The following is a 23721-nucleotide window of genomic DNA, read 5'->3' on the forward strand; positions in this document are numbered from 1 at the left end:
ATTTCAATCTCGGCTGTTGACTCAAAAGATAGGTGGCAGCACCTACTGACATACATAATCATGTGCATGAGTCTGGTCATTTGTCTGAAGTAACTTGCTTTTGTCTATGACAGATGGCGCCTTAATTTTTAAATCGAATTTCATTTTAATGTCAGAATCGTAGGCGCCGGAACCTAGGGCTGAGGCCATTTGAGCACCCCAATAAATTACGTAGGGGGTCCGAGCCCCCCAATAATTTCTGAAAAAACAATGCAATGCGCCTTCCCTCTCTTGTGTAAGCACGTCCGTCCAGTATGTAAGAGACGACCAGCAACTTCTAGCACCCCCAACGACATAAGAAAATTTCTTATGTCGTTGGGGTACAAAATATAAACGTGGGGAAGAAACAACTAAGGAGACCAAAGATCCCTTATTAGTCGTTAAAAGTGAATATTATCATGATTATTACAATTATTTTCAATGTAAAATAAAACTTCTTATTAACCCCTTTACGATCGTAATATTGCGTCCAAACGCCAGTGGAATAAATTCAAACAAGTTCTCTGTGTTTTATTTCCTCTCTCTTCACCATCCCGAATCTTTATAAGTACCGTTTACACGGGAAAAAGAAAAAGCGGTTTAAAACCCGCTTCAAGAATTTCACCCGCTTCAGAAGCGGTGGGCCACGATCTGTTTAGGAGAAGGAGGTTTCGATCTGAACAGACCCCAGCAGTGGTCTACCCAGGCAGAGCGGGGCAGCGAATGCTCCCCTAATCAAAATTCTGCAAACATTGGTGCCTATCTTCCTAAAAATGACTAACGAATTCTTCAAAAATTACGGCAAGTATGAGGGGGTGATTTGTGTTCAATTCATATTAGCCCGGTTTACGTGTACAATATTGCGGTAGCATTGGGAGTTCCGGCACTGGCTTGACGACTTTTTTCCCTCGTAGAGAAAGAAGAGTAAGAAAGAGGAAGAAATATACTGTATTTACATCCTCTCTCTTTCTCTCTTGGGGATTTTCACGGTGCATACCCCTTTCCCATAATCCTTTGCAATTTTTCCCTATTTCGGAGTGAAGGAAACAGAGTTGCCAGGTTGGCAGTTTTCCTGCCAAATTGGGCCTGTTTGAAAAAGGTTCGGCGAAAAATTTGACGTCAGTAAGTAGTTCATTTTCCCTCAGAATATTCAGGGGAAAAAATTCCCTGCTCGTGTCAGTATCAACGTTGTGCGGAAAAGAAATGATCGGGCTCAAAATTGGCGATTTCTATGCCCCACATCCAATCACTATTCGGTATTTGTGCGCCAATCAGGAAGATTCTACTGTTTCAAAATGTGGCAAACTTGCTAGGTAGTCTGAATGACGTTTATGACAACCCGTGCGAAGGACTCTGTCTCTAGGAGGTGCTGGTTGAGGACAAGGTGTTGCGTGCTGCCCTTTTGAGGACGTGCAGAAAATTCAAGGTCATATAGATCCACGTGTATTTCCCGCGCACGTGCAGTGATGGTAACTCATGGAAAATTTCCCATATTCATGGGAAAAATTCTGAGAGCTCATCAAACAAAAGAATTTTTTGAAATAATAAAAAAATGCAGTGCAATACTTTTCTATCGTAAAATACCAATACTTGATTACGTATTTCCCCGGTAGATGGCAGCACATTTTCGAAGCATGTGGGTGGGGGAATTAAGTCGAAAAGGAAATTTCTGAGGGAAATTTTGCTCGACGAAGTTACGATCGAGGTTTCTTTATATACTTAAAATTTATTTTAATTTGCGCCTAAATGCAGTGCCGTCTTAAGGCATGGGCTCACCCGGGCACGGCCTGGGTGCCTCACAAAAATGAGATCAGGTTTAAATTTCCGAGAATTTGCCTGGTAAGGCCTCTGGGTCGGGGGCCCATGATGCTCTTTTGACGACCCTGCTTAAATGAGGAACAGAATCATAGGCGGAGATAGACCTGGAAGTATAGGGGGCACGATGATGACGATGTCATTTCATATATACATATACAGTCGAATCCCGTTATAGCGAACGCCAAGAGACCGGAGGAATCACTTCGTTAAAACGAAATTTCGGATAAAGGAAAATAAAGGAATTCCTGATTACCTTAGCATTGTTCCTATGTAAACTTGTTTGGGGGATTAGAAAAGTGTTCGTTAAAACGAGATTTTTGCTATAACGGTATTCGTTAAAACGGGATTCGACTGTATACATTAGATCAGTCGACTCCACTTTTGACCCCCCCCCCGTATCTCTGCCCATGAACAGAAAAAGGTGCCTAATTATATTTCGCTCCCCTACTGACAAATACCTGGGTACGCCACTGGGCCTTAGGCTCATTGCCCTCCCCTCATAATGGGACAGGGCACCCTTCTGGGATCTTTGGCAGCCTCCCCCCCCCCCAAGTCAGACTTCACGGGCCCTTTTATAGTGAATTTATGGCATGAAAAAACAAAAAAAATGATGATATTTGTCCCGGGCCCCAGGGTTAGGCTTTGTCAGTTCCATCCTTGTGGGACCATGTCCAGGCTGTTTGGTGAGTGCCCTGAAACCGTCATCAGCAGTTCTTCATCAGCGCCCCTAGCTCAGGGGCGAATCTAGAGCTCGCTGTTGGGAGGAGTGATTTTTTCTTATTTCTTATACTGAATAGGGTAACCATACTTCCCGCATTGTCCCATATCTTCCGAGATAGTCACGGTTTTTTTTCTGCTCTGACTTTCCAAAAAAAATACCCCGGTTTTTTTTATTTTTTTTGGTCGAAGTTTTCTGCAATTTGTTATTTAATCAAAAACATTACAAATGATTTTCAACGGATTTATTAAATGCAAAATTATCATATTCGAATTTCTCTTGGGCCGATCACCCCTACCCCCATAGATCCGCGCCTGCCCTAGCTGGGATCTCGGGTGGGCCCTAGGTCAGATTTTTCACGGGCCCTTGTATAGGGAATTTACAGTGTGAAAAAAAATTGAAAGAATTGGCTCTTTCCCCCCCCCCCCTGGGTTGAAGCCCTGTCAGTGGGCGCTGACACCCTTGATGGGGTCATGAAAGAAATATTGAAGTTATTTCGCTTTTTTTTTTTTCATAACAAAGACATGTCTGAAAATTTTGATATACAAGGCATATTAGAATGGGACTTTTGGCAGTACCAAAGGATGAAAGACTTTTCACGAGTCCCTCAAAAGTGAATTTATAGTGTGGGAAAAACAAAAAATACTAAGAACACTGTCCCGGGGCCCCCAGACAAGAGATCAGTCAGTCCCACCCTTGCAGGCGTAGACCCAAGTGATGTGTCAGCAGGAGCGATTTCTTGTGTTGGCTGGTTATATCATCCCGCATTCTGCAGGACAGACCAATTTTTCCCCATATTGTACAGCTCTTGGGAGGGGTGACCACCCCTCGCCCCCCCCCCCCTGTGTCAGAGCCTGCAACCTTATGGGGGCCATGCGTGGACTGTTCAAATCATCGAGAAGAAATATAAGTATATAAATATATACCGTATATACTCGTGTATAAGCCGACCCCCCTACTTCAGGACCACCAAAACCGCAATAAATTGAAAACCCGTGTATAAGCCGACCCCAAAAAATCCGTGCATTTCAGAGAAAACAAAATTCTTATATTTCCATGCAAAATGAATAGCTTACGGAAATTTACAATAGAAAACGATTCAAACTTTTTAAACTGTTTCTTCTGAGTCTCTAAGCTCATCGTAATCCATCAGATCATCATAGGGTGCGGCATCGCCCCTATGATGGGTACGCTGTCATCGCCATTGTCACTCTCAAAGAGGATATCATTTTCAGTTCCGTCCGTCGCATTGCTGATGCAACACTTTTTGAAGGATCGGATGATAATTTCGGTGGAGATAGAGTTCCACGCTTCATGTACCCATTGGTTCACTAGGCCAATGTCAGGTTTCTTCAAGGCACCACCTTTTGTGGTTTCTTTATCATCGGAACTCATCCATTCGATCCACAAATTCCTCAAACAGTCTTTGAAAGGCTTGTTGATGCTCACATTAGGCTTTACAATCGACGTTAGCACACCTGGTATCAAAGTCAATGATGTTTTCGATTTCTTTGCCTCGTCTTTGACATTTTCGGGGGTTTGAACATATCCCATACCAATAATGCCGGTTTCTCGAACACTGCTACAAAAATGGCTACTGATTGTGGGGGTCGATATTTTCTCATCAAAAACTGACCCGAGTATAAGCCGACCCCCTCAATTGAGGAACGAATTTTTCCACAAAAAAACTCGGCTTATACACGAGTATATACGGTATATACTTTATTTCTCCTCTAAGGTTCAAATATGTAACTTTCCATTACTGAGATACCACGGTCATTTTTGACATACAGGGATTCTGGATAGCCGAATAAAAACAACCACTGCCCAGCTGGGATTCGAACTCAGAACTACACGACTTGCTACCGTAGGCAAAATTATTATTTTTCCTTCTTTCTTTTCCCTTCATCAACATTACATCTATGGGTTAAAGTTAAACAAAAAATCGCAAATAAAACCTAAAGTGAATTTTTAAAAAAAGTAAATAAATTCATAATTTATAGTAGTTCAAGTATATTTATATAAAAATATTAATTTGAGAAAGAAAGGGGAAAAAAAGTTCATGATTTCAAGAGTAAAAGTGTTTCAGCGAGAAGTGATCGTGTGACTCTGATGGTGACGTGTGCGGATCGCGTATTGCTAATCCAGTATACCCGTTCTCGAAGTTTCGTGTGTTGTACGTTTTCTACCGTCTAGGATCAGTATATGCTTGCCGGTTAATGCAGCTTTGGTTGTGTGTGTGACACTGGAACGATGTATGGTGTGCTCTATCATTTGTAGTGTTTGTGCCTTCAAAATACTCCATTCAACATTGAATACTAGCTGCCTTTTTTTTTTATTACTTGTAGAAGCACAATGGGTAAGTTTTTAATTCAATAAAAATTTAATTTATACCTTGATTTTAGCTGTTCATTCACTTGAACATCAATATCTCGTAGGATCGTGATCTACTTTTTCCCCTCTAATTTAATCATAAAATCATTGTTAATTGAAAACTATTTTTATTGAAAATGAATGATTTTTTACTTTTTCGTATTTTAAATCTTGCACTAAAAAAGAACTTAAATAGCAACTGGTATCTATGTGCTACAAGTTTGAGATCTACAATACACTTGGATGGTAGTTTACATTTTAAGCATGCGATCCAGTAGTTGAATTTTCTTGCAATATGAAAGTTTCTTGAGCTATTTTGAATCAAATTAATCATGTATTCATGTGATTTGCCTTTCGAAAGCGAAATTTTAATAAGTTGACAAGTGGAAACTACGAACGTGTCATCAGAGTGGATGTCATTATATGTTCTACCAGTAATGCCAGCATGTTGATCAGATATAGTGATCAGTGACTGTATTCGTTTGAAATATTGTGTAAAAAAGTATTAAATAGTGTTTAACAACAGCGTCATTAATTGTGAACTTCTCATTTAAATCATAGCCTACAGTAGCTAAATGGATTGGCTCTTTTTTTGTCTCCAAGGGTTAGCCCAGGGCCGCAACTAGATGCTTTGTCAGCCAGGGCAATCACACATTTTGGCGCCCCTTGTAATGCAGAAGGAGCAGTTATAAATGGTGAATTCACTCGCTCTCTTTGGTCCAGTGCCCGGGGCACCGGACCCGCCTGCTCCCCGTAGTTACACCCCTGGGTTAGCATTATTTAATTTAAGATATATCGTAGGGTTTTTCTCTGATCTAATGCAAACTTGAAAAAAGAATAGCTATAGTATAATAACTTTTGGCGATGTGTTGGGGATTGTTTTCTTTGGCAAGAAAAACACCCGGAAGCATGCCGAGAAGTCACCAAGAGTGAACCGTGCTTTCTGACGTTTTTTTTGCCGGAGAAAGGAATCACCAGAAAGTGCAAAATATTTAGCAATAATTTGCTCTATCGCACCCTTGTATCTCGCCGAACTATCTTGTGCATAAATCTTTTCTATTTAACTACAATTCAAATCAGAAAATGTGGTTCAGCAGAAGACCATGTGGTGGTCTATTCAGCACTTGAATGCATTAATCAATTGTTATAGTAGCTAAGATTCCTTAAGCAAGGTTGTGTCAAATTGGCAATTTCCAGTTTCGCCAAGGTTTTGGTCCTTTAGCGACGCAGAATTTTTTACTTGCCAAACATCTTCAACATCGTAAAAATTCAAGAATGGCTGCTAAAGGTTATCTGTAATTTCATGACAAACATAAAAACAATAAAACATTGCAAGAAGGAATTCTGGAACCATCAAAGAAAGTGTTGGCCACAGGATTTACCAAACTATTAAATTTGGATTGGGAGTACCTGTTTAGGCAAATTCAACGGCAACCAAATTTCTTATAGCGATTGCTGTTTGAAACCATTTTAATGACACATTTTGGTAAGAAACTATGGTATATTTTGCCGGCATCATGCCGACTTGTAACACTGAAGCATTTTTTATTTTTTGTCTGATTTAAAATTTTTTCATGAAAGAACATTTTTCAAATTCACGATAACAAGACCTACGACACTGGTGGTAATAAGAATTGATAATGGTGCTATATATAATAGCAAATGGCTTTAGTATAATCCAGAGATTCCCTTGGCGACTTTTTTCCTCACAGCCCAGCGATAAGTCGCCAAGGCCAACATAATGGTGTTGGGTTGCCATTTTCCTCTTCGTTTATTAGAGCATTATCTTTTCTTCCAAATGACGTCATCCCATGGAGGTGGTTGGGTATAATAGCTTTTGTGTTAGCATTTATTGATTTGAAAAACTGTTGATGCTTTTTTCTTCCTCTCGTGTGTACGGTATATACAGCTTGGTTTCCACAATGGAGTGTTTGGATCGGATAATTTATTGTATATCATTCTCTCTGGTCGCCAGAAATCACTAATCTCAGGATTATATCAAAGTTATTCCGTGCCAAGGCAATCTATTGGTGCAAAACAATGTCACAACCTCGCTTAAGAAATCTTAGCCATATGGTACATAACAGTGTATTTTATGTAGAATTAGAAGTGGTTTTGCTTATAATATCAATGAAGTACAAGCAAGACCACTTCTTATTCTACATGAAATACAATTCAACAGGATCTACAGTTCAACTTGTTCAAAACTTGGTGCATATGTTATGGTAAATGAGATAAATCATTACGGGCTGTTCAAGTATTATGTAAGCAAATTTTTAGCTATTTTTGACCTCCCTTCCCCCCCTCAGGACACATTTCCTGAGCACTTGAAGGATCCATGAAACATTTAGAGATCACTGAAGTGGCTCTGTAAGGGATTTATCATTAGGGCGAATGTTAGTTCAGGTGCCCATAAACTAGCAAAAGATTTTTTCTTGTTTTTGGCACACCGAGTAAGATGTCATTAAGAATATTTCATATTTTCATAAAGAAAGGGTGGTTGATGATGTAAGCATCATTCCCCCCCCCCTCATCAAAAGTCAGCAAATCAGAAACCCCTCCCCCCATCTATGCTGACATGATACTTGAATAACCCCTTATTACGCATAATAACCAGTTATTATGTATACTCAGGGTTGGGTTTTTGACATGACCAGTGTCAAAAACTGGTTTAAACTGTCAAAAACCTAAATGAATGCCTTTTGATAATGTTTTGAACACAGTAGGTATACAACATGATGAAAAACTTACTTTTTCGCATATTACAATGTTTTATTTTTAAACATTAATTTATTACAATAATTAAAACAAAATATTAATTATAATTTGCAATTTTGAATTCTTCAACATAAGAGCCTAGAACATATAACTTTATGGTTTATTTATCTAAGCTACTCATTACCTGTGTTCAATTTGCTAAGTGGAATAGAGCTGCTTATGATGTCAAATAGTTTTTGTTAACTTGATAGATATGTTAGATAACAAAACACTTACTTTTATTTAGATTAAAGGAAGAGATTCAGAATGATAATTACTGAGGAAAAATATCTATTTCAATATTTTAAATTTTCTGATCCGCCCAAAATTTTATTCCATATAAAAATTCTCACGCAGCATCTGTTAATGTACTCATTTATTTTCACCTAAAAATTTAGATCAGCGTGTATAAATTCACAGAGCTTTAAAGAGTATTTTCAACCAAAGCAGAGCTGACAAGACTTGATACCCAAAGCATTTGTTTTGCACGTTTAAATACAGCTTCAATTGGAAAACCATTGCATTATAAATGCTAGTAAATGTACCATATCATAGTGCAAAAGTAAGAATAATTAAGTTTAACATATACAAGCTAACATTGCCAAATTAAATGACATTTTAGTCCTACAATTTAGTAATTTGATCGTTAGATATATTTCAGTGTTATGCGCAATAAGAGTATCGTTTCAAGTATCAGTGGTTATCTAGATAATTTAATAACAGAAATCAGCATTACATACATGATGTAATAAACTTTTTTAAACACTTATCTTTTGTAAAAAGAGGACAGCAGACGGTTTATATCAATGCAAACATATATAAGCAGTTGAATCGAAGAATGTCAAATCTTTCCACAGTTTTCCCTTCAATGTTCATGTTATGCTTTATTCAAATTTTATAAGAAAAAAAAACATATATTGTTCAAAATAATTCTGTCGAGAGTAGAAAATTATTTTAGAATCATATTTTAAATATTTATTCTTTGTATAACAGTCACTTTAAACATTACATGCAATTAACGTGTGCATTTCCAATGGGAATTTTTATATCGAAAAGCAATATTTGAGGTTTTTGACGTGACAGTTTAAACCGTCAAAAACTACCATGTGTCAAAAATCTGCCAACCCTGTGTATACTTACCAATCATCTTGATAAATTTATCAATCAGTTTTACCGGCGAATATGCATGATACCCAAGCATCACTAATAAATTTGAAATTTATCTCCATTATCTGTGATTATGCATAATGCCCTAGTGCAGCGATTCTCAACCTGTGCTCTGCGGAGCCCTCCGGGCTCTGTGGCCACTCGATGAAAATAAGAAAAACCCAGTAAATTTGAAAAAAATAATTAGAAATATTTTTGAATAATAGAAATAAAATAACTTTGATGATTATTATTATTTTTTATTTTATTTATTCAATATTGATTGGCCGAGGCCTATACAAGATGATTAATTAAAAAATAGACCTACAAGGCTCCGCCATAAAAATTATATACCAAAAAGGGCTCCGCGAGTCAAAAAAGATTGAGAACTGTTGCCCTATTGTAATTGGTGAATTTGATGAATATGAAAAAAATTCCAAAGTAGTATATGTGATGAATAGGGATCAGATTTTTATGCCCTAAAAAAAGATGAAATGTCATTACTGATAGGTTAAAAAACCTGAATTTACCAATCAGCAACGACATTTCATCTTTAGGGGTATAAAAATTCCTAGAGCCCTAGTAATGAATAGTCGGACTCCAATATAATGATAAATTTTATGATCCTACCCTGAATATAATGATACAGTGCATCAGTGTTTCCCAAAGTGGACAGTATTGCCCCCCCCCCCCCCCCTGATGGGCAATAGAATTGTCCCCGGGGATAGAAGCAGTGCCGTCTTAACGCATGGGGCCCACCCAAGCAGGGCCATCTTAAGAGCATCATGCGCCCTGGGCCAAGTGATTTTTTTGAGGTCCTACCAGACAAAATTTCAACCCGTTCTAATTTCTCCGAGGCCCCTCTTCCCTTGAGGTGCCCGGGTAGGCCCATGCGTTAAGACGGCACTGCACCCAGGCACGGCACGGGGTCTCACGAGGAGAGGGGGCTCAGAAAGATGAGAAGTAGTTCAATTTTTCAAGAATTTCTAAGGTGGAGCCTCAGAAAAATCACTTGGCCCGGGGATCCATGATGCTCTTAAGACGGCCCTGGGTAGAAGGTATATATACCGGTACAACATAAGATCCTATGGGTTCACTTGAGTTGGGGAAGCGATGAATGGGGAAAAATTCTGAAAAAATTGGCGATGGAACAAAAAGTTTAGGAATCTATGCAATACACGCGTGAATTATCATATATAGTGCATCACATAGTATGATTTATTATGTTTGCCAATGACAAGATGCTTGGGTATTATGCATAATCACCAGTAAAAATTATAATTTTTTAGTACTTATATTAAATTTACCAACGATGCTTGGGTACTATGCATAATTGCTGGTAAAAGTGGTTGATTTAGGGAAATTTATCAAACTTACCAAAATGCTCAACAATTATGTAACCAGATTAATAACCAGTATAATAACCAGATTTATCACATTTACTGTAACATATACACTGTATATACTCTTGTATAACTGACCCCCTCCCGAAACCAACTTGAGGACCACCAAAACCGCAACATAGGTCAACTGTATCAGCAAAAAACTGCCCTATATAAGCTGATTTCCCAATTTTTTACAACAAATTTTTAAAGGAAAAAACTAGACTTATGTGGTAGAACTTTGGTTAACAAGTGGTTCGGTTAATGAGCAATTCACATAGCGAGCAGAAATTTTGCGCTTTGTTTATTTCACGTTATCACAACTGAGCTGATGCCTTTTGCTTTCGCCCATACACATATTATGGAATTATGGGTAATATACAGTCTCTGATAAGCGTGCCTCACTCAGAAAATTAACACACGTGCATGTGTGAATATTTACTATACAAAAGTAGATGTAGCATTTCAGCCATGCGTATGTGCACTTGACTGTTTTTTTTTAAATTCTGGAGAAAACTGTGGGCTGATTGCATTATTCAACGTGACTTGGGGGGGGGGGGCTAGGTCATGAACAGGACCCACTACCTGTCGAAGACATTGTGTGCTTGGTGAAGACCATGGACTGGAGGTGCATAAGGATGGCATTCAAGAACTAGTAATGAAAAATGTCTAGAAGTTGGCGGTTGATGAAGTTATGGATCTCTTTTGCACGCAAGAGTTTATGGATGGTATCTCGTCTGGGGAAGAGAGAAGTAAGGAGAGTCCCTCTCTCTCTCATAAAATGAGATTAGAGATATGTGTAGAATGTGGTAATATGTGCAAAACTCTGTAGAAAAGAGCCACCCAAATAAAGCAGTAGCAGTGTGGAGCAATGAATCTGTCCAATGATCACTGCAATTTTACATTTCCCAGAAACCCTAAAAAGGAGAAAAAAGCAAGTGTCAATGGATAAGGTTCTTTTTAGAATTCACGCAAAAAGAATAAGTTTGCAAACAACAGCGAGTCCATAAATTGTCCTAAACAGTAGTCCTCCTCTCTCTTGTCGTTTGGAGTAAGTTCATTTGTAAACATTATGGTATTGTATGTTTAATTATTTTAATTATGGATATTATGTTCGTTTATTTTTATATTATGGTTATTTCATTGTATTATGCATTGTTGTGTTTAATTATTGATTTAATGCCATTTTTATTAATAATTTTTATGTGAATGAATAATTGTGGAATGAATTATCCAAGTTTCCATTATTTCCTATGGGGAAGTTTGATTTGAATAAACTAGTACGATGGCGGAACGAATTAAGCTCGTTAACCAAAATTCCACTGTACACAAGTGTACAGTTTTCAGTGTACTCCCATTATAGCCCCCCCCCCCAATATTTCACCAAGTCTGCTTAGTGCCAGAAATTTTCAGTGCATATATTTTCCCTTAGACCCTGATAGAACACGTGTAACATTTGCCACTGCATTTCATCGCTATTTCTAGTGGAACTCTTAGCAATTCGTAGTGTAAACTCTAGATCTGCAGAACACCAGTTCAAAAATATTGATTTAAAGTTTCATTACATTAAATGAGCTTATTACAATATTTTCTTGTAGGTTCCAAAGGCATAAACTTGTATCTGGCCCCCAAAGCAGAATGTTTTGCATTGTTCTGCAACGAGCCCTCAGCTGACTGGAAATCTACTGTAAAAATTTCCATAATGGTGTTTCCTACATTTTTATAAAAATTCTTCCAGATTGTTCTGCGATGTATGTCAGAGATTTTGGCATATTCTGCTTTGAAGTATTTGGCCTACGTGCCCAAGCCCCCTCCCATACAGGGGTAGGGGCAGCGTCAAAGGCGGAGCCAACTGATCTAATGAATTGACATCATCTATCTCAGCCTATACCCCCAATATTTGCCTCGATTGTGACAAATATTGAGGGGCATCAATTCCACTTTTACCATTCCCACTTATAACGTTTTTCCGCTTAGTACAACTTATTTTCATGATCCCAACTCTAATTCTCATTAAGGTTTCCCATTTAAAGCATTACAACGTTTTATCATAAAGGTTTTTGAAAAACGTTATAAGTGAGACTGAATTTATTCGCATAATAGCCTACCAAAAGAGATATCAGGTTTGAGGCTCTCCCCATATTTTTGAGTGCTCCTAATATTTTTAATAACTGTGCCTAATGCGGTAATGCCTATAGTATATATTCTGTATCTACTGTTTGTTGATCTCACATTGTTGACTATCAGTGTTTGGGAAAGGGTAGGTATCTTCAATAACTTCATCTGGTTTTTTCAGATCTACCAGTATCTTGAAGTGATGGAATGAGTTAAATTTTTCAAACATATTGTTGAGACTTTCTTTCTATAAATTTGTAGCAATGACAGATAAAATCAAATGAATCATTACTGTGTAGTAAGTTAGTATAGCCTTTAAAATGTGGCATTCACACGAACATTAGCAATGTGCACATTAAAGACAAACTGTGTAACATTGTCCAATTTACACTTTGATTAATATAATTCATAGTGTTATGTGAAATCATTAAAGAAAGATAATAACCAACTTTGTCACTCCCTTTTGTTTAGTTTGACATAGTGCAGGTGCAGATTCGCCTTTGACGTTAAGATCAGTTGGAGACTAGATTAGTTGGGGAATGGGGTATGTCTAGAGACACATATATATGAAATATATAAAAATTTGGTTCGACTCCCAGTAGAGGCAGAGATGAGTTTTTCCTTCCTTAAAAAAACTAACATCTCAAATAATAAATATCTTCACAACATCCAGTCTCCCGTATATCTTGTATTAACGAGTGAAGAGCGACATTCATGTCATATATATAGCCATCTGGTGGCTCGTCGTCCATGAGCTATTGGCTGATCGGTTCACCGTCTATTGCACGGTTCCGTTCGGCACATATATACGCTCTAGCGAAGGAAAATCTCTATCTCCTCTGTAGCTTAGTAGTCAGAGCACTCGTCTGGCAATCGTGGGACCCGGGTTCGACTCCCTGTAGAGGCAGAGATGAATTTTTCCTTCCTTCAAAAAATTAACATCTCAAATAATAAATATCTTCACAACATCCAGTCTTCCGTATATCTTGTATATATATATGAAAGGCAAGCCCCCTCCAAAGCAGTGTGTTTTGCATTGTTCTGCAACGAGCTCCCCTAGACTAGAAATGTTCTGTGGTTGAAATTCCATAATAGTGTGTTTTTTACACTTTTCTTAAAATTCTTTCTAAGATCTTTCTGCGGCAGCCCCAAAGCAGAATAAACCCAAAACTGTGACATAGAACAATCAGTACTGCTTCAGAACAATCGTGGTTCACCTAGCAGATCTTATTGCTAAAAGTTAATAAATAGAGCTGCTCAAACATGTACCTGGTTCAAAAATATGTGACTGCATATAGCGAGATCCTTGTTGATACTTGTACAGTATTTCAAATGTTTCTTGCTTTTTTTAACGTTAACTGGCTCAGATACAGTTTCAAAATTATAGATGTATGTCAAAACTATAAATATTGTATGATTATCTCAGTTATATTGATAATTTTTACATCATTTTATTTGTCTTATCGCAGGTGGTATAATCAGCTACTTCAAAAATCTCTTTGGCAATCGAGAGATGCGTATCCTTATCTTAGGTTTAGATGGTGCTGGCAAAACAACTATTTTGTACAGGTTGCAAGTTGGAGAAGTAGTCACAACTATTCCAAGTGAATGTTATTAAAAATGACTTATATATGCAGTAAAAATCCTGTATAATGATATTCTCTATAAAGATAATCGCAGAAACGATATTTCTCTAGTCATCCTGCACTTTTCATAGTATATATTTTGCCTATAATGATACATTTCTCCAATACCTTGAATATTGTTACATAGGCATTTCATTGTATATTTTTTCCACCTTGTATTAAAATAATTGTTTTTGTTTAAGTCAACAAATTGATATTTTTACAGATTTACTATGTACAGTCATCCCTCCATATTCATGGGGGTTGCATTCCAGGGGTGACTGAGAATAAGAAAAATCCGCTAATAACCCAAGCCCTAAAATTTTGTTCTTTAGGCATCCCATTTTTACAGTATTTGCTTTGTGTGGAAGAAGTAGAGGGAGGGGGGTTCAGGGATTCAAGGCAATGCTTTCTGGAAAGAACAGATAATGTCTGTTAGTCGTCTTTTCTAAATTCCAGTTAATTTGTTAGAATATAGTAACAAGGGTTCCTTTACCAATTTTTCTACATGTGAAAAACATACCATAGATGGATCTATTTTGTAGATGTTTTCTTTTTTTGCTTCTTTCAGTAACTCAATAGAAATCTTGTTTAGGTACTTCCTTCTGTAGTGAATTTGATACCTGTAGTTCATGCTCACTTCCACCTCATTGCAGTAGGATTCTATTTTCAGTTTCATATTATCCCTATTCTAGAAATTTACCCAGACAACCTCTTTCACAGAAAGTTACATTACACCACTCAATAAAATATCAGTAAATTTTCAATTTATGGAGAAAATTCCAATTAATATAATTTTTTAAAATTTGTTTGATGTACTTAGATTAACTCAAATATTTGGCCAAACACCTAAGCATTATTCAACAGTACAAAATTAGTAAAATGTGAGAAAGGTGGCAAAATTTATAAAACCCTCAATAAATCTGCCCCTGCCCAGACTGTATGGGACTAAGTCAGTATCTCCGTTCACATGTGCAATAAAACATCCCGGGAAGTTCCCGGTAACAGGGATTTTTGCTACAAACCATTCACATGACGTTTATTTTATGCTGGTAATTCCCCTCTTCTTTCCGGAAGTCGTCACTGGTTACGTTGGTTGAACGGAAGTGATTGATTCAAGATGGCTGATGAAGGAGCTTACAGTAGTTTTCGTGGCGCAAAGGACTATGGGAGAGAAGATTGGTGTCTACGACCAATCCACCCCAAAAAAGATGAGCTTTTTTTGATTAGCTGCTTCTCCCACCTTTTTTTTTCCTACGAGGGGGAAAAATGTTGCCATGCTGGTAATTATCACCAAAGCGACCCCCAATCTTGCACACGTGAACGGGGCTAGTGAGTGACTGCAAGCACATGAGTGAGCAAAAGAGTCTAGAAATCCACCGACATAACCTCTTTGATGGGGGAGGAATATACACCATGCATTAAAATATAATCAGTAAATTTTTAATTTATGAGAATAATTCAAATTAATATAATTTTTTAGAATTAGTTTGATATACAATTTACACTGATATTCTGCCCAACTGAATATTCAGCAAAAGGGCTGAATATCAACCGAATATTCATCCTATCTCTAGTTATAAGGTCCCAAGAACCAAGAGGCGTCCATGTGTACCTTTGCATTGAGACTTCTGTGCTCATGCATATTTTTCCTCTCTTATTCAGCATATATACTAGGCCTACTGTATTTTTAAAGAATAAATATAGCCACCAAGCTCTATCAGATGTTGATTGCTGTTAAACGTAGTAGTATCTTGGTAGGGCGAGCAACAGGCCCATGGGCCCCATATTGTTGGACTGTTCCACTCTGATTTTTTCCCCTTCCTATTACAATGTTTATTTTTCTTTTTTTGTAGAATTTGACTCAGTGTTTAACCCTTTCCGGCACGCTACTTTTAAAGTGTTGGAATTTCAAAAAATAAATTGTAGGCAGTCTATTCATGCCTAGAGGAGTATGCAGATATAATTTTAAGCAAAGATTGCACTTAACCATTTTAATTTTGTGGGTGTTCCCAAAAGAGGGCACACCTTGAATTCAGGACTCGGCTTTAGGCAAGCTTTCAATGTTAAAAGTTAAAACTTGCACAGAATAAAAAGATTAGTGTACAGCCAACAAAATGACATATAATTTTTTTTCCAGAAATCCTTTTCATATCCAAGGGGGGAAAAAAAACTTTATTTTTGAAAACCCTTTTTTTTTCACTGGCCAAAAGTATGGATCGGCTCGTGTGGTGCTGTTATCTAGTGTAGATAAAGAAGGTTTAGAAAGTAATCCCTAAACTAATTTTCATTTTATTTATCATTTATTTTCAGTGTTTGAAAAGGTTAACCATCTCCAACTCGGTGTGGCTAGACTGGGCACTCCGAGTTGGAGATGGTTAACCCTTGCAGACATTTTTTACAGAATTTGGAAAGGGTCCTCAAAATCATTAAGACAGCACTGGTTAATCAAAATTATATCTACCACTTGTCAAACATATAAGAATACCCTCATCATTAATTGTTTAAAAAGTGTATTATTCAAAGGATTACTCTGGTAATCCAAATTTCTTGAACAGGTCCCAGTCCCAATTTGTTCGAATTGGTAAAGTTCTGCTATATGTAATGGGCTTATATATTTACATACTTTTACAAATTTATGCATTTAATTTTTTTAGCCATTGGTTTCAATGTGGAACAAGTTACATACAAAAACTTGAAGTTTCAAGTTTGGGATCTTGGAGGTCAAACTAGCATAAGGTAACCTAAAGTTAATTGCATCAAATTTGATTTTTATTATAAAAAAATATTTTCTTTAAAATTCCTTATTTATTGGAGATTAAACTATCCTTTTTCACAGAGTATTTTTTTATGTGTTTCCCTGTTATGATATTATTATGACATGAACTCCTCTATAAAATTTCAGATGGATATGACTTTGATTGAATCATGTCACATTGCCATTACTAACCAAAATTACATGAAACAAAAAACAATTACTCGAATGTAAAAACTTTCTTGTGTGACAAATAAGGTCAGAGCTATATGAGTGTACTAAGTTTGGCAAAAAAGTTACTTTGGAATGGAAAGCAATATATTTTTTTAAATTTTGAACAGGCAAAACAAAATTTTGTCATGCATTTTTTTGACTTGTGAAAGATTATAGCAAATTTAAAAAACTAGCAATTTATCAGAATACTCATAGTTCTCACATCATCACATGGTATTGTGTCTCCTAAAACAAGGTTTTGTTTGTTTTTTCCAATAAACTAGAAGTAGATTTGTAAAACTTTCACACACAAGTCATCTCTCACTTGTGGCTCTCATTTCAATATGTGATGCTATTGAAAGGAAGTAGTTGCCAGCCTTCTCTTGTTCTAAATTAATGTGCCTGACCATCAAAAACAAAATCTACCACCCTGGGCCTGCCTACCTCCCCTATAAATACGGCACTGGTAGCCAATATAAATTACTCCTTAAATGTTACAGTATTAAGTTATCCAGTAATCAATATCTTGTTTTCTGACAAAAGCAAACAACAGGGAAGAAAAGGGGGGAAAAAAAAGCACAAAATCAGATAAGAATTATACAATGAAAAAATTAAAACTCTTCAGGTTGAATGTTTAAAGCCAATTTTGAGCCAAGAAATAAAAAATAAAAAAAAATTACTGGAGTTTTTGTTATCCGATCCTTGTTTATCTAAAACTTTTTTAACCTACATCGGTTGCCTTAGTGATAACTTTTTTATTTAATGATTGGGAAATTAAGGAAATCTGGAAATTTTCTTACCAGTGAAGACGTAATTGAGGCTAGTGTCAAGAATGTATTTATTGTCATTTTGTATTGTTCTTAAATTAAATTTATATACTTTAAAATTTACAGGCCTTATTGGCGTTGCTACTATGCAAATACAGATGCAATCATATATGTGGTGGATAGTGCTGATCGAGATCGCATTGGAATCTCCAAACAAGAGCTTGTGTCAATGCTGGAGGTAAGAATTATAGCAGATTTAAAAAACTGTAGCAGTTTATCAGAATACTCATAGTTCTCACATCATCACATGGTATTGTCTCCTAAAAGAAGGTTGTTGTTTTTTCAATAAACTGGAATTGGATTTATAAAACTTTCACACAAGTCATCTTCCACCTATGGCTCTCATTTCAATGTCAGATAAACAGCTAGAAAGATATAAATTTCTGCAAATTTTATAAAAAAAATTATTTAATTCAAAAAAATTCAATTCCAAAAAACAAGCCTTAATTTCACTATTACAAATTTTATCATTCAATGCTGAACAATAAAACACTAAAAACAACATGTACTGAGTTAGATGAGATCTTATAATTATTATATAATACATATACAATTCTTATAAAATTTATTTATATACACACACACACACAGTATGAAAAACTTCTTTTTTTAGCCTAAACAAAGGGGCTATAGAAAATTTTTGAAGATAATGAAGGACTAAATACTGTTAGAATTTTGCCTCTTTTATTCATATGATTTTACATACATCCCACAAAATTAGATCACACAAATTATTTGTACTAATTCATTGATCACTCCCCTTACATACACATTACTAGCCGTGTGTGGTTTTTTTTTTTTCTCTTTTGTCTTTTTTTTAAATGTGTGCATGAAAAATTACTTTTTGTTAATTTGGATGCAGGAAGCTATACTACTATAATATTAATGTCATACATAAAAATATTAAAAATGAAAAATTTAGCCCTTTAGTGTCAATTCAAATCATTATTTGTTAACCCCTTGGCAGGGAGAATAGTCTAGAGATAAGCTGCTCTCAACACAGTTGTGTAAAAAAAAAATTTTTTTTTTTTTTCAATTTTGTCTTTTGTGAAGATAGATGGCACTCAAGCTCATACATTGCAAATAGTGATATCTTGGCTAACGAAGATAATTTGTTCCAGAATCATGTTCATTAGCCAAAAACCTCATAAGCCGAGGCGTTCGGTAGCCAAAGTATCACTGTGCAGTAAAACCTATCTAAGACAGTGAATGAGATGGAAATCTGTCTTTGACGGAATCAAAAAATAGTCCCTTCGTTGATTAATACTTCTATGTGTGTGTGCACCCTTATGGAAACCTTTAAAGTGAAATATTATTTCAGCCTCTTGATGTTTCATTTCATATAGGTTTCACTGTATAATACAATCGGAAAAAAAAGGTGTGACGCTGACAGAAAATCTGGATTGAAACACCCACAATCACCATCAAAATAGTGTTTAGGGGCAGGCATTCTACCATCACTCAACAATGTACAATCATCCCATACAGTAAAAGCAAACCTGTTAGAAACTCGAGAATTAACAAAAAATTATGCATGCCATCTGTACGTCATTTTAAGAACTTTGTGTTAAAAACTTTCGTGGAAAAAAAAAATCCATATCATCTCGGAATAATGAAGCACCCCGAGGGTTAGAAACCTGTTTTAGAATAAATTGCAAAGAATTTTTCAAAATTTTAAGCTCTTTTAAATAAAATAATTTTCATATATTTTTTTGTTTTTGATATTTTAGCAAAATGAGTGAGATGTGCATCAAGGTTTAAGCTACAGTCACATTTTTCGCAAAATATGAAAGAAAATTGTAGAATGCGAAAAAGTAGTAGCCACTTTCGCAAAAATGCATACAGGAGGTAGGAAACAAGTACACATCCAACCATCAATCATTACATTAGCATTGTAGCACTTTGCTAAAGCTTTCCCCCCTATTTTCGTTTTTTGCGAAAGGAATTTTTTATCCAGCTTAAACCCTGATGTGCATGGGTTACTATTGTCATGGAAACATCTTTTTCATAAAATTTAATGGAACACTGTTTTCATTAGTTTTACCCAGGGTTGGGTTTTTATACCAGCAAAAATTCATTTTTGTGCCGGGACTGGCGAAAATATAAGTAAAATTCAAAACAATATTACTATTATTATATATGTTATGTAATTATCAATCATTAGAACTACAATTCTGATGGATACAGTTTTCCACTATTTATTTCCTTTCATATTTCTATTAATGATATTGAAGTCAGTATTTCCCAATGCTGAAAAATTTGATAAATATATTTTAATCATTGCAGTAAAATATGGTCACTCACACACATCTAAAATGTTATGTCTGACTGACCGACATGGGATTTTGTAGGAGGTAACGGGCATTTTATAAATGCGCCCTTGTTCGCTCCATAAAGGGTATATCTTCATACGAGATGGGATCTCTAATTGGAAATTTGAGTTTGATGTGAGATGAAAAAGTGTAAGTGTTGTGTGTGGGAAAAAGGATTATGTATGTATAGGAACATAATTTAAGACAAAAATTGGTTTTGTCAAATGAATCAAGCTGAATTACATACTTTTTCTGCAAACTTTTATCAAATTTTAATCAGATTGAGTCGATTAACTCAATTAAAATTTTTAACTGTGATTAACAATTGATCAGTTAATACAAATACAAGGTCCTTAAGAGACAAAATGGCCAACGACATGGCTGAAAAAAGATGCCCATAGAAAATATGGATGTTGAACAAACCAGATTAATTGGACCAACCCTAATTTTGAAGAAGAAACATGTTTATATTCACTCACACAAAAGTTCATAGGATTACTTTTTCTTAAATTGACATGCACATACTCAGCATAACAATAGTAGTGAAGGAACTGTGTTTTATTTTTTCCCACATACCTTTCGATGTGATACCATGTCAAAAATATTAAAGGGATTAAACCCTGTATGGTTCACCCCCATAAAAACCTATTGAGAAATTTAAAAAAAATATATGTATGTAAATGTGTTCTGTTAGCATTTTTTTGAATTGAAATAATACATCAGAACAGAAATATAATTAGAGTGGATTTTTTAATTAGCTAAAGTGGTTATTATTAAGGATAAAATATGCAGTCATTTATAAACAAATAAAATCTTGCTTAGCAAAGTTGGATAGCTTTTGTCTTGAATTTTGTTTTCAATCCCTTCGATTTTGTGTAATTTTAAATATATCTGAGCACATGAAATTTCAGCAGCTCTGAAAAAATAACACCAGCAAGGAATCAACTCTTTCTAGATAAAAAATATTGTTTTTACATAGCTGTATTTTATACTGAAATGATACTAAAATATGTACTTTTTAAAATACCAAAGAAATTTTAAAAATTTGGTATGATGGGTTTTTTACGCCCTCTATTTACCTCTATCTGTCTTAGGAAGATGAGTTGAAGAAAGCCATATTAGTTGTTTTGGCTAACAAGCAAGATATTGAAGGTTCTTTGAGTGTGGCTGAAGTTCACCAGGCTTTGGGCTTGGAAGCTTTGAAAGATAGGACCTTCCAGATCTTCAAAACATCTGCTAAGAAAGGTGAAGGTTTGGAAGAAGCAATGGAATGGTAAGAGTACTAAGAAAAATATAATTTGTTTTCATAATCATTATGTGAGCAGAAAATTGAGCTTTTTATAACTATAAACATTTTGAAAACAATAGAATAAAAAGATAATGAACTTACAAATTGTAAAATACATAAAACAAACCTGCTATCCTTCATTGTTCCTAATGAATTAAATCACTTCATTTCATGCTTTTGAGAATACCTGAATTTGAAGTTGATAGTCGCAATGCATTTCTCAAATGTATTTATTTTTCCGCTCTTTTTAACTGAGAATCTACTTTACACAGTTGATAATTTGTTTCTGTTATCTATATTTTTAGTTTTTATTTTTCTTTATGTAGGCTGTCAAATATCCTGTCAACGAACAAGTAATGGCAAGGAGAGAGTATCATCAAAGGCGGTATTGAACTTTCTGGTTCTTTGCTTGTTCATATTTCATAATAAAGTTCATCACATGCCTTATTTATAATGTAATGATGATCTTCCAGGCAAGTGAAAGAACCAAGTCACCTCTGTATAGAGAAACATCTAGTCACTTGCTGGTAAAAAACTGGTCATTGTAACAAAGTGATTTATTTCATGTCTTTTCTTTATTCAAACATTTCTTTTTGTGTGTCAAACTAAACCATGTATGATTGATTCATTTCATGATCCAGTGGTTTATTCATGTGTCTACTTTCTTTATTCAAACATTTCTTTTTGTATGTTAAATGTGTTAAACTTAACCATGTATGATTGATTCATTTCACGATCCAGTGGTTTATTCATGTCTTATTCCCCTAATGTTCAATTACATTAAAACCTCAATTGTCATGGGACTATAAAAAAATATTGGTTTGTAAAGGATACAGTTAATTGTGTTTTTACTTTTGTAACCAAATTATCTAAAATGAAAATTTTTTATTATAACTTTTTTGAGATGATTGTATTAGGTTTCAATTTACATTTCTGATTTGGGAACCTAGAGTTTTATCAGCATAAGATAAAATTTAATTTTTCTGCAGTAAAAATTTGCTTTATATTTTATTTCCAGATTAAAATTTGACTTATGGTCCTGTTCTTTAGTCCACAAATGTTATCTAAGAGACAAAACTCACTTGATAGAGTGTATGAAATTTCATTTTCTGTTTTAAAACCAAGTCACGTTCAAGAGTAAGCACCAAATGTTGCAAGTCAATGAAGTACCAAGTGTAAAAAAAAAAAAAAAAATCATATACCAGTACGAGCTTTTGAATTTCCGCTTTTCATTCGTTTGCTTGTCTTTTGATTGGAATAGGAATAAAAAAGAACAGTGATAAAAGATAAATTTATATCATGAGCTTACATTTAAGACATGTAAAACCCTATTCATTAACCGTTGCTCTGGAACACGACAGCTCTGATTAGTGAATGTCATATATATGAGAAAAGATGCCAAATTTGTATGATAAAACATTCAGAAAATTTTATGCTCAGTGGAGCTTTACAAGTTTGATATCAAATTAAGATAAAAATATTACTGATTTTAATTTTCTGGCAGGGCCAATAAATATTTTTATTAATTAAGAAAATTCCATTAATTGAGGTTTTTCTGTAATTTTTATGTTAACCTTTATGTGTATGAATGTTATATAAATATAGAGAGTTGTATTTTGACGAGAATTCCTGTCTTCATGCTGATTGCAGAGTAAGATATATTTTTTTGTAACCTGTGCTGAGCTGTCGAGATTGAGTTTCACTGTCATTTTCTACTTTGGCTCAAATACCCGTGAAATACATTTCAAAATTTTTTTATTTTTTTATTCTAATAGACTAATTTAAAAATAACATGAATTTATGACAATATTGTATGAAGTATAATGAAATGCTTCTATCACTCTTGGGGTTACATTCCTTTTTCTGTTTCGTGCTATATTTTCACACAGTTCTTTGCTTACCCTACATATCTTCATTTTACTAAGATTAAAGTTCTGGATATTGTTGAAAAGGTTTTTGTTTTCTGTTGATGTATAGATACATTGAGTACTATTTGTCTATTAAAAACTTCCAATACACACAAGTTTATCTCCTTTGTTACTTGAAAGTGTATTTTATTTAGTGTTCTTAGTATGACCTTGATTATTCAAACTAATGTGAATCAGACAAATCTCATATAAATGAAGCCTCTTATAATTCTGACTTTACAGAATTTTCGCATCAATGAAATAATATAAATGGTGAAAGAGAGGTGTATTTATACAAAAGTTATTTATACAGTGCAGTATAAAATTATCAAATGTAAAGTTACATGAAATATTGAAACATATTTATGGTTTATAACATTTTGAGGAGACAGTGCTTTTAGAAAAATAGTATTTTAGTCTTCCATCATACAGTACTCTTAATTCTTCAGGGAGCTATAGGCTTAAGA

The 23721-nt window shown here is 35.1% G+C and overlaps 1 protein-coding gene across 2 annotated transcripts; it reads left to right on the forward strand.

The window, feature by feature from the left end:
• The first annotated feature begins 4649 nt into the window (after positions 1 to 4649).
• Positions 4650 to 23370, forward strand: Arl1 (ADP ribosylation factor-like 1). Of its 2 annotated transcripts, XM_089232975.1 has the most exons (7): positions 4663 to 4913; positions 13797 to 13931; positions 16610 to 16691; positions 17814 to 17925; positions 21154 to 21332; positions 21674 to 21732; positions 21821 to 23370. In XM_089232975.1, the coding sequence occupies exons 1-6, from the start codon at positions 4910 to 4912 to the stop codon at positions 21702 to 21704; spliced, it is 543 nt and encodes a 180-aa protein (XP_089089101.1). In that variant the 5' UTR covers positions 4663 to 4909; the 3' UTR covers positions 21705 to 21732; positions 21821 to 23370. The 2 variants fall into 2 exon arrangements, with proteins under 2 accessions (XP_089089100.1, XP_089089101.1); XM_089232974.1 differs by having other exon boundaries at positions 4650 to 4913; positions 21674 to 23370.
• The last annotated feature ends 351 nt before the right edge of the window (positions 23371 to 23721 follow it).

Source organism: Pholcus phalangioides, unplaced genomic scaffold (assembly GCF_987345545.1).
Source record: "Pholcus phalangioides strain wild (caught in Gottingen) unplaced genomic scaffold, Ppha-v1.0 ptg000007l_1, whole genome shotgun sequence".
Classification (NCBI taxonomy): Eukaryota; Metazoa; Arthropoda; class Arachnida; order Araneae; family Pholcidae; genus Pholcus; species Pholcus phalangioides.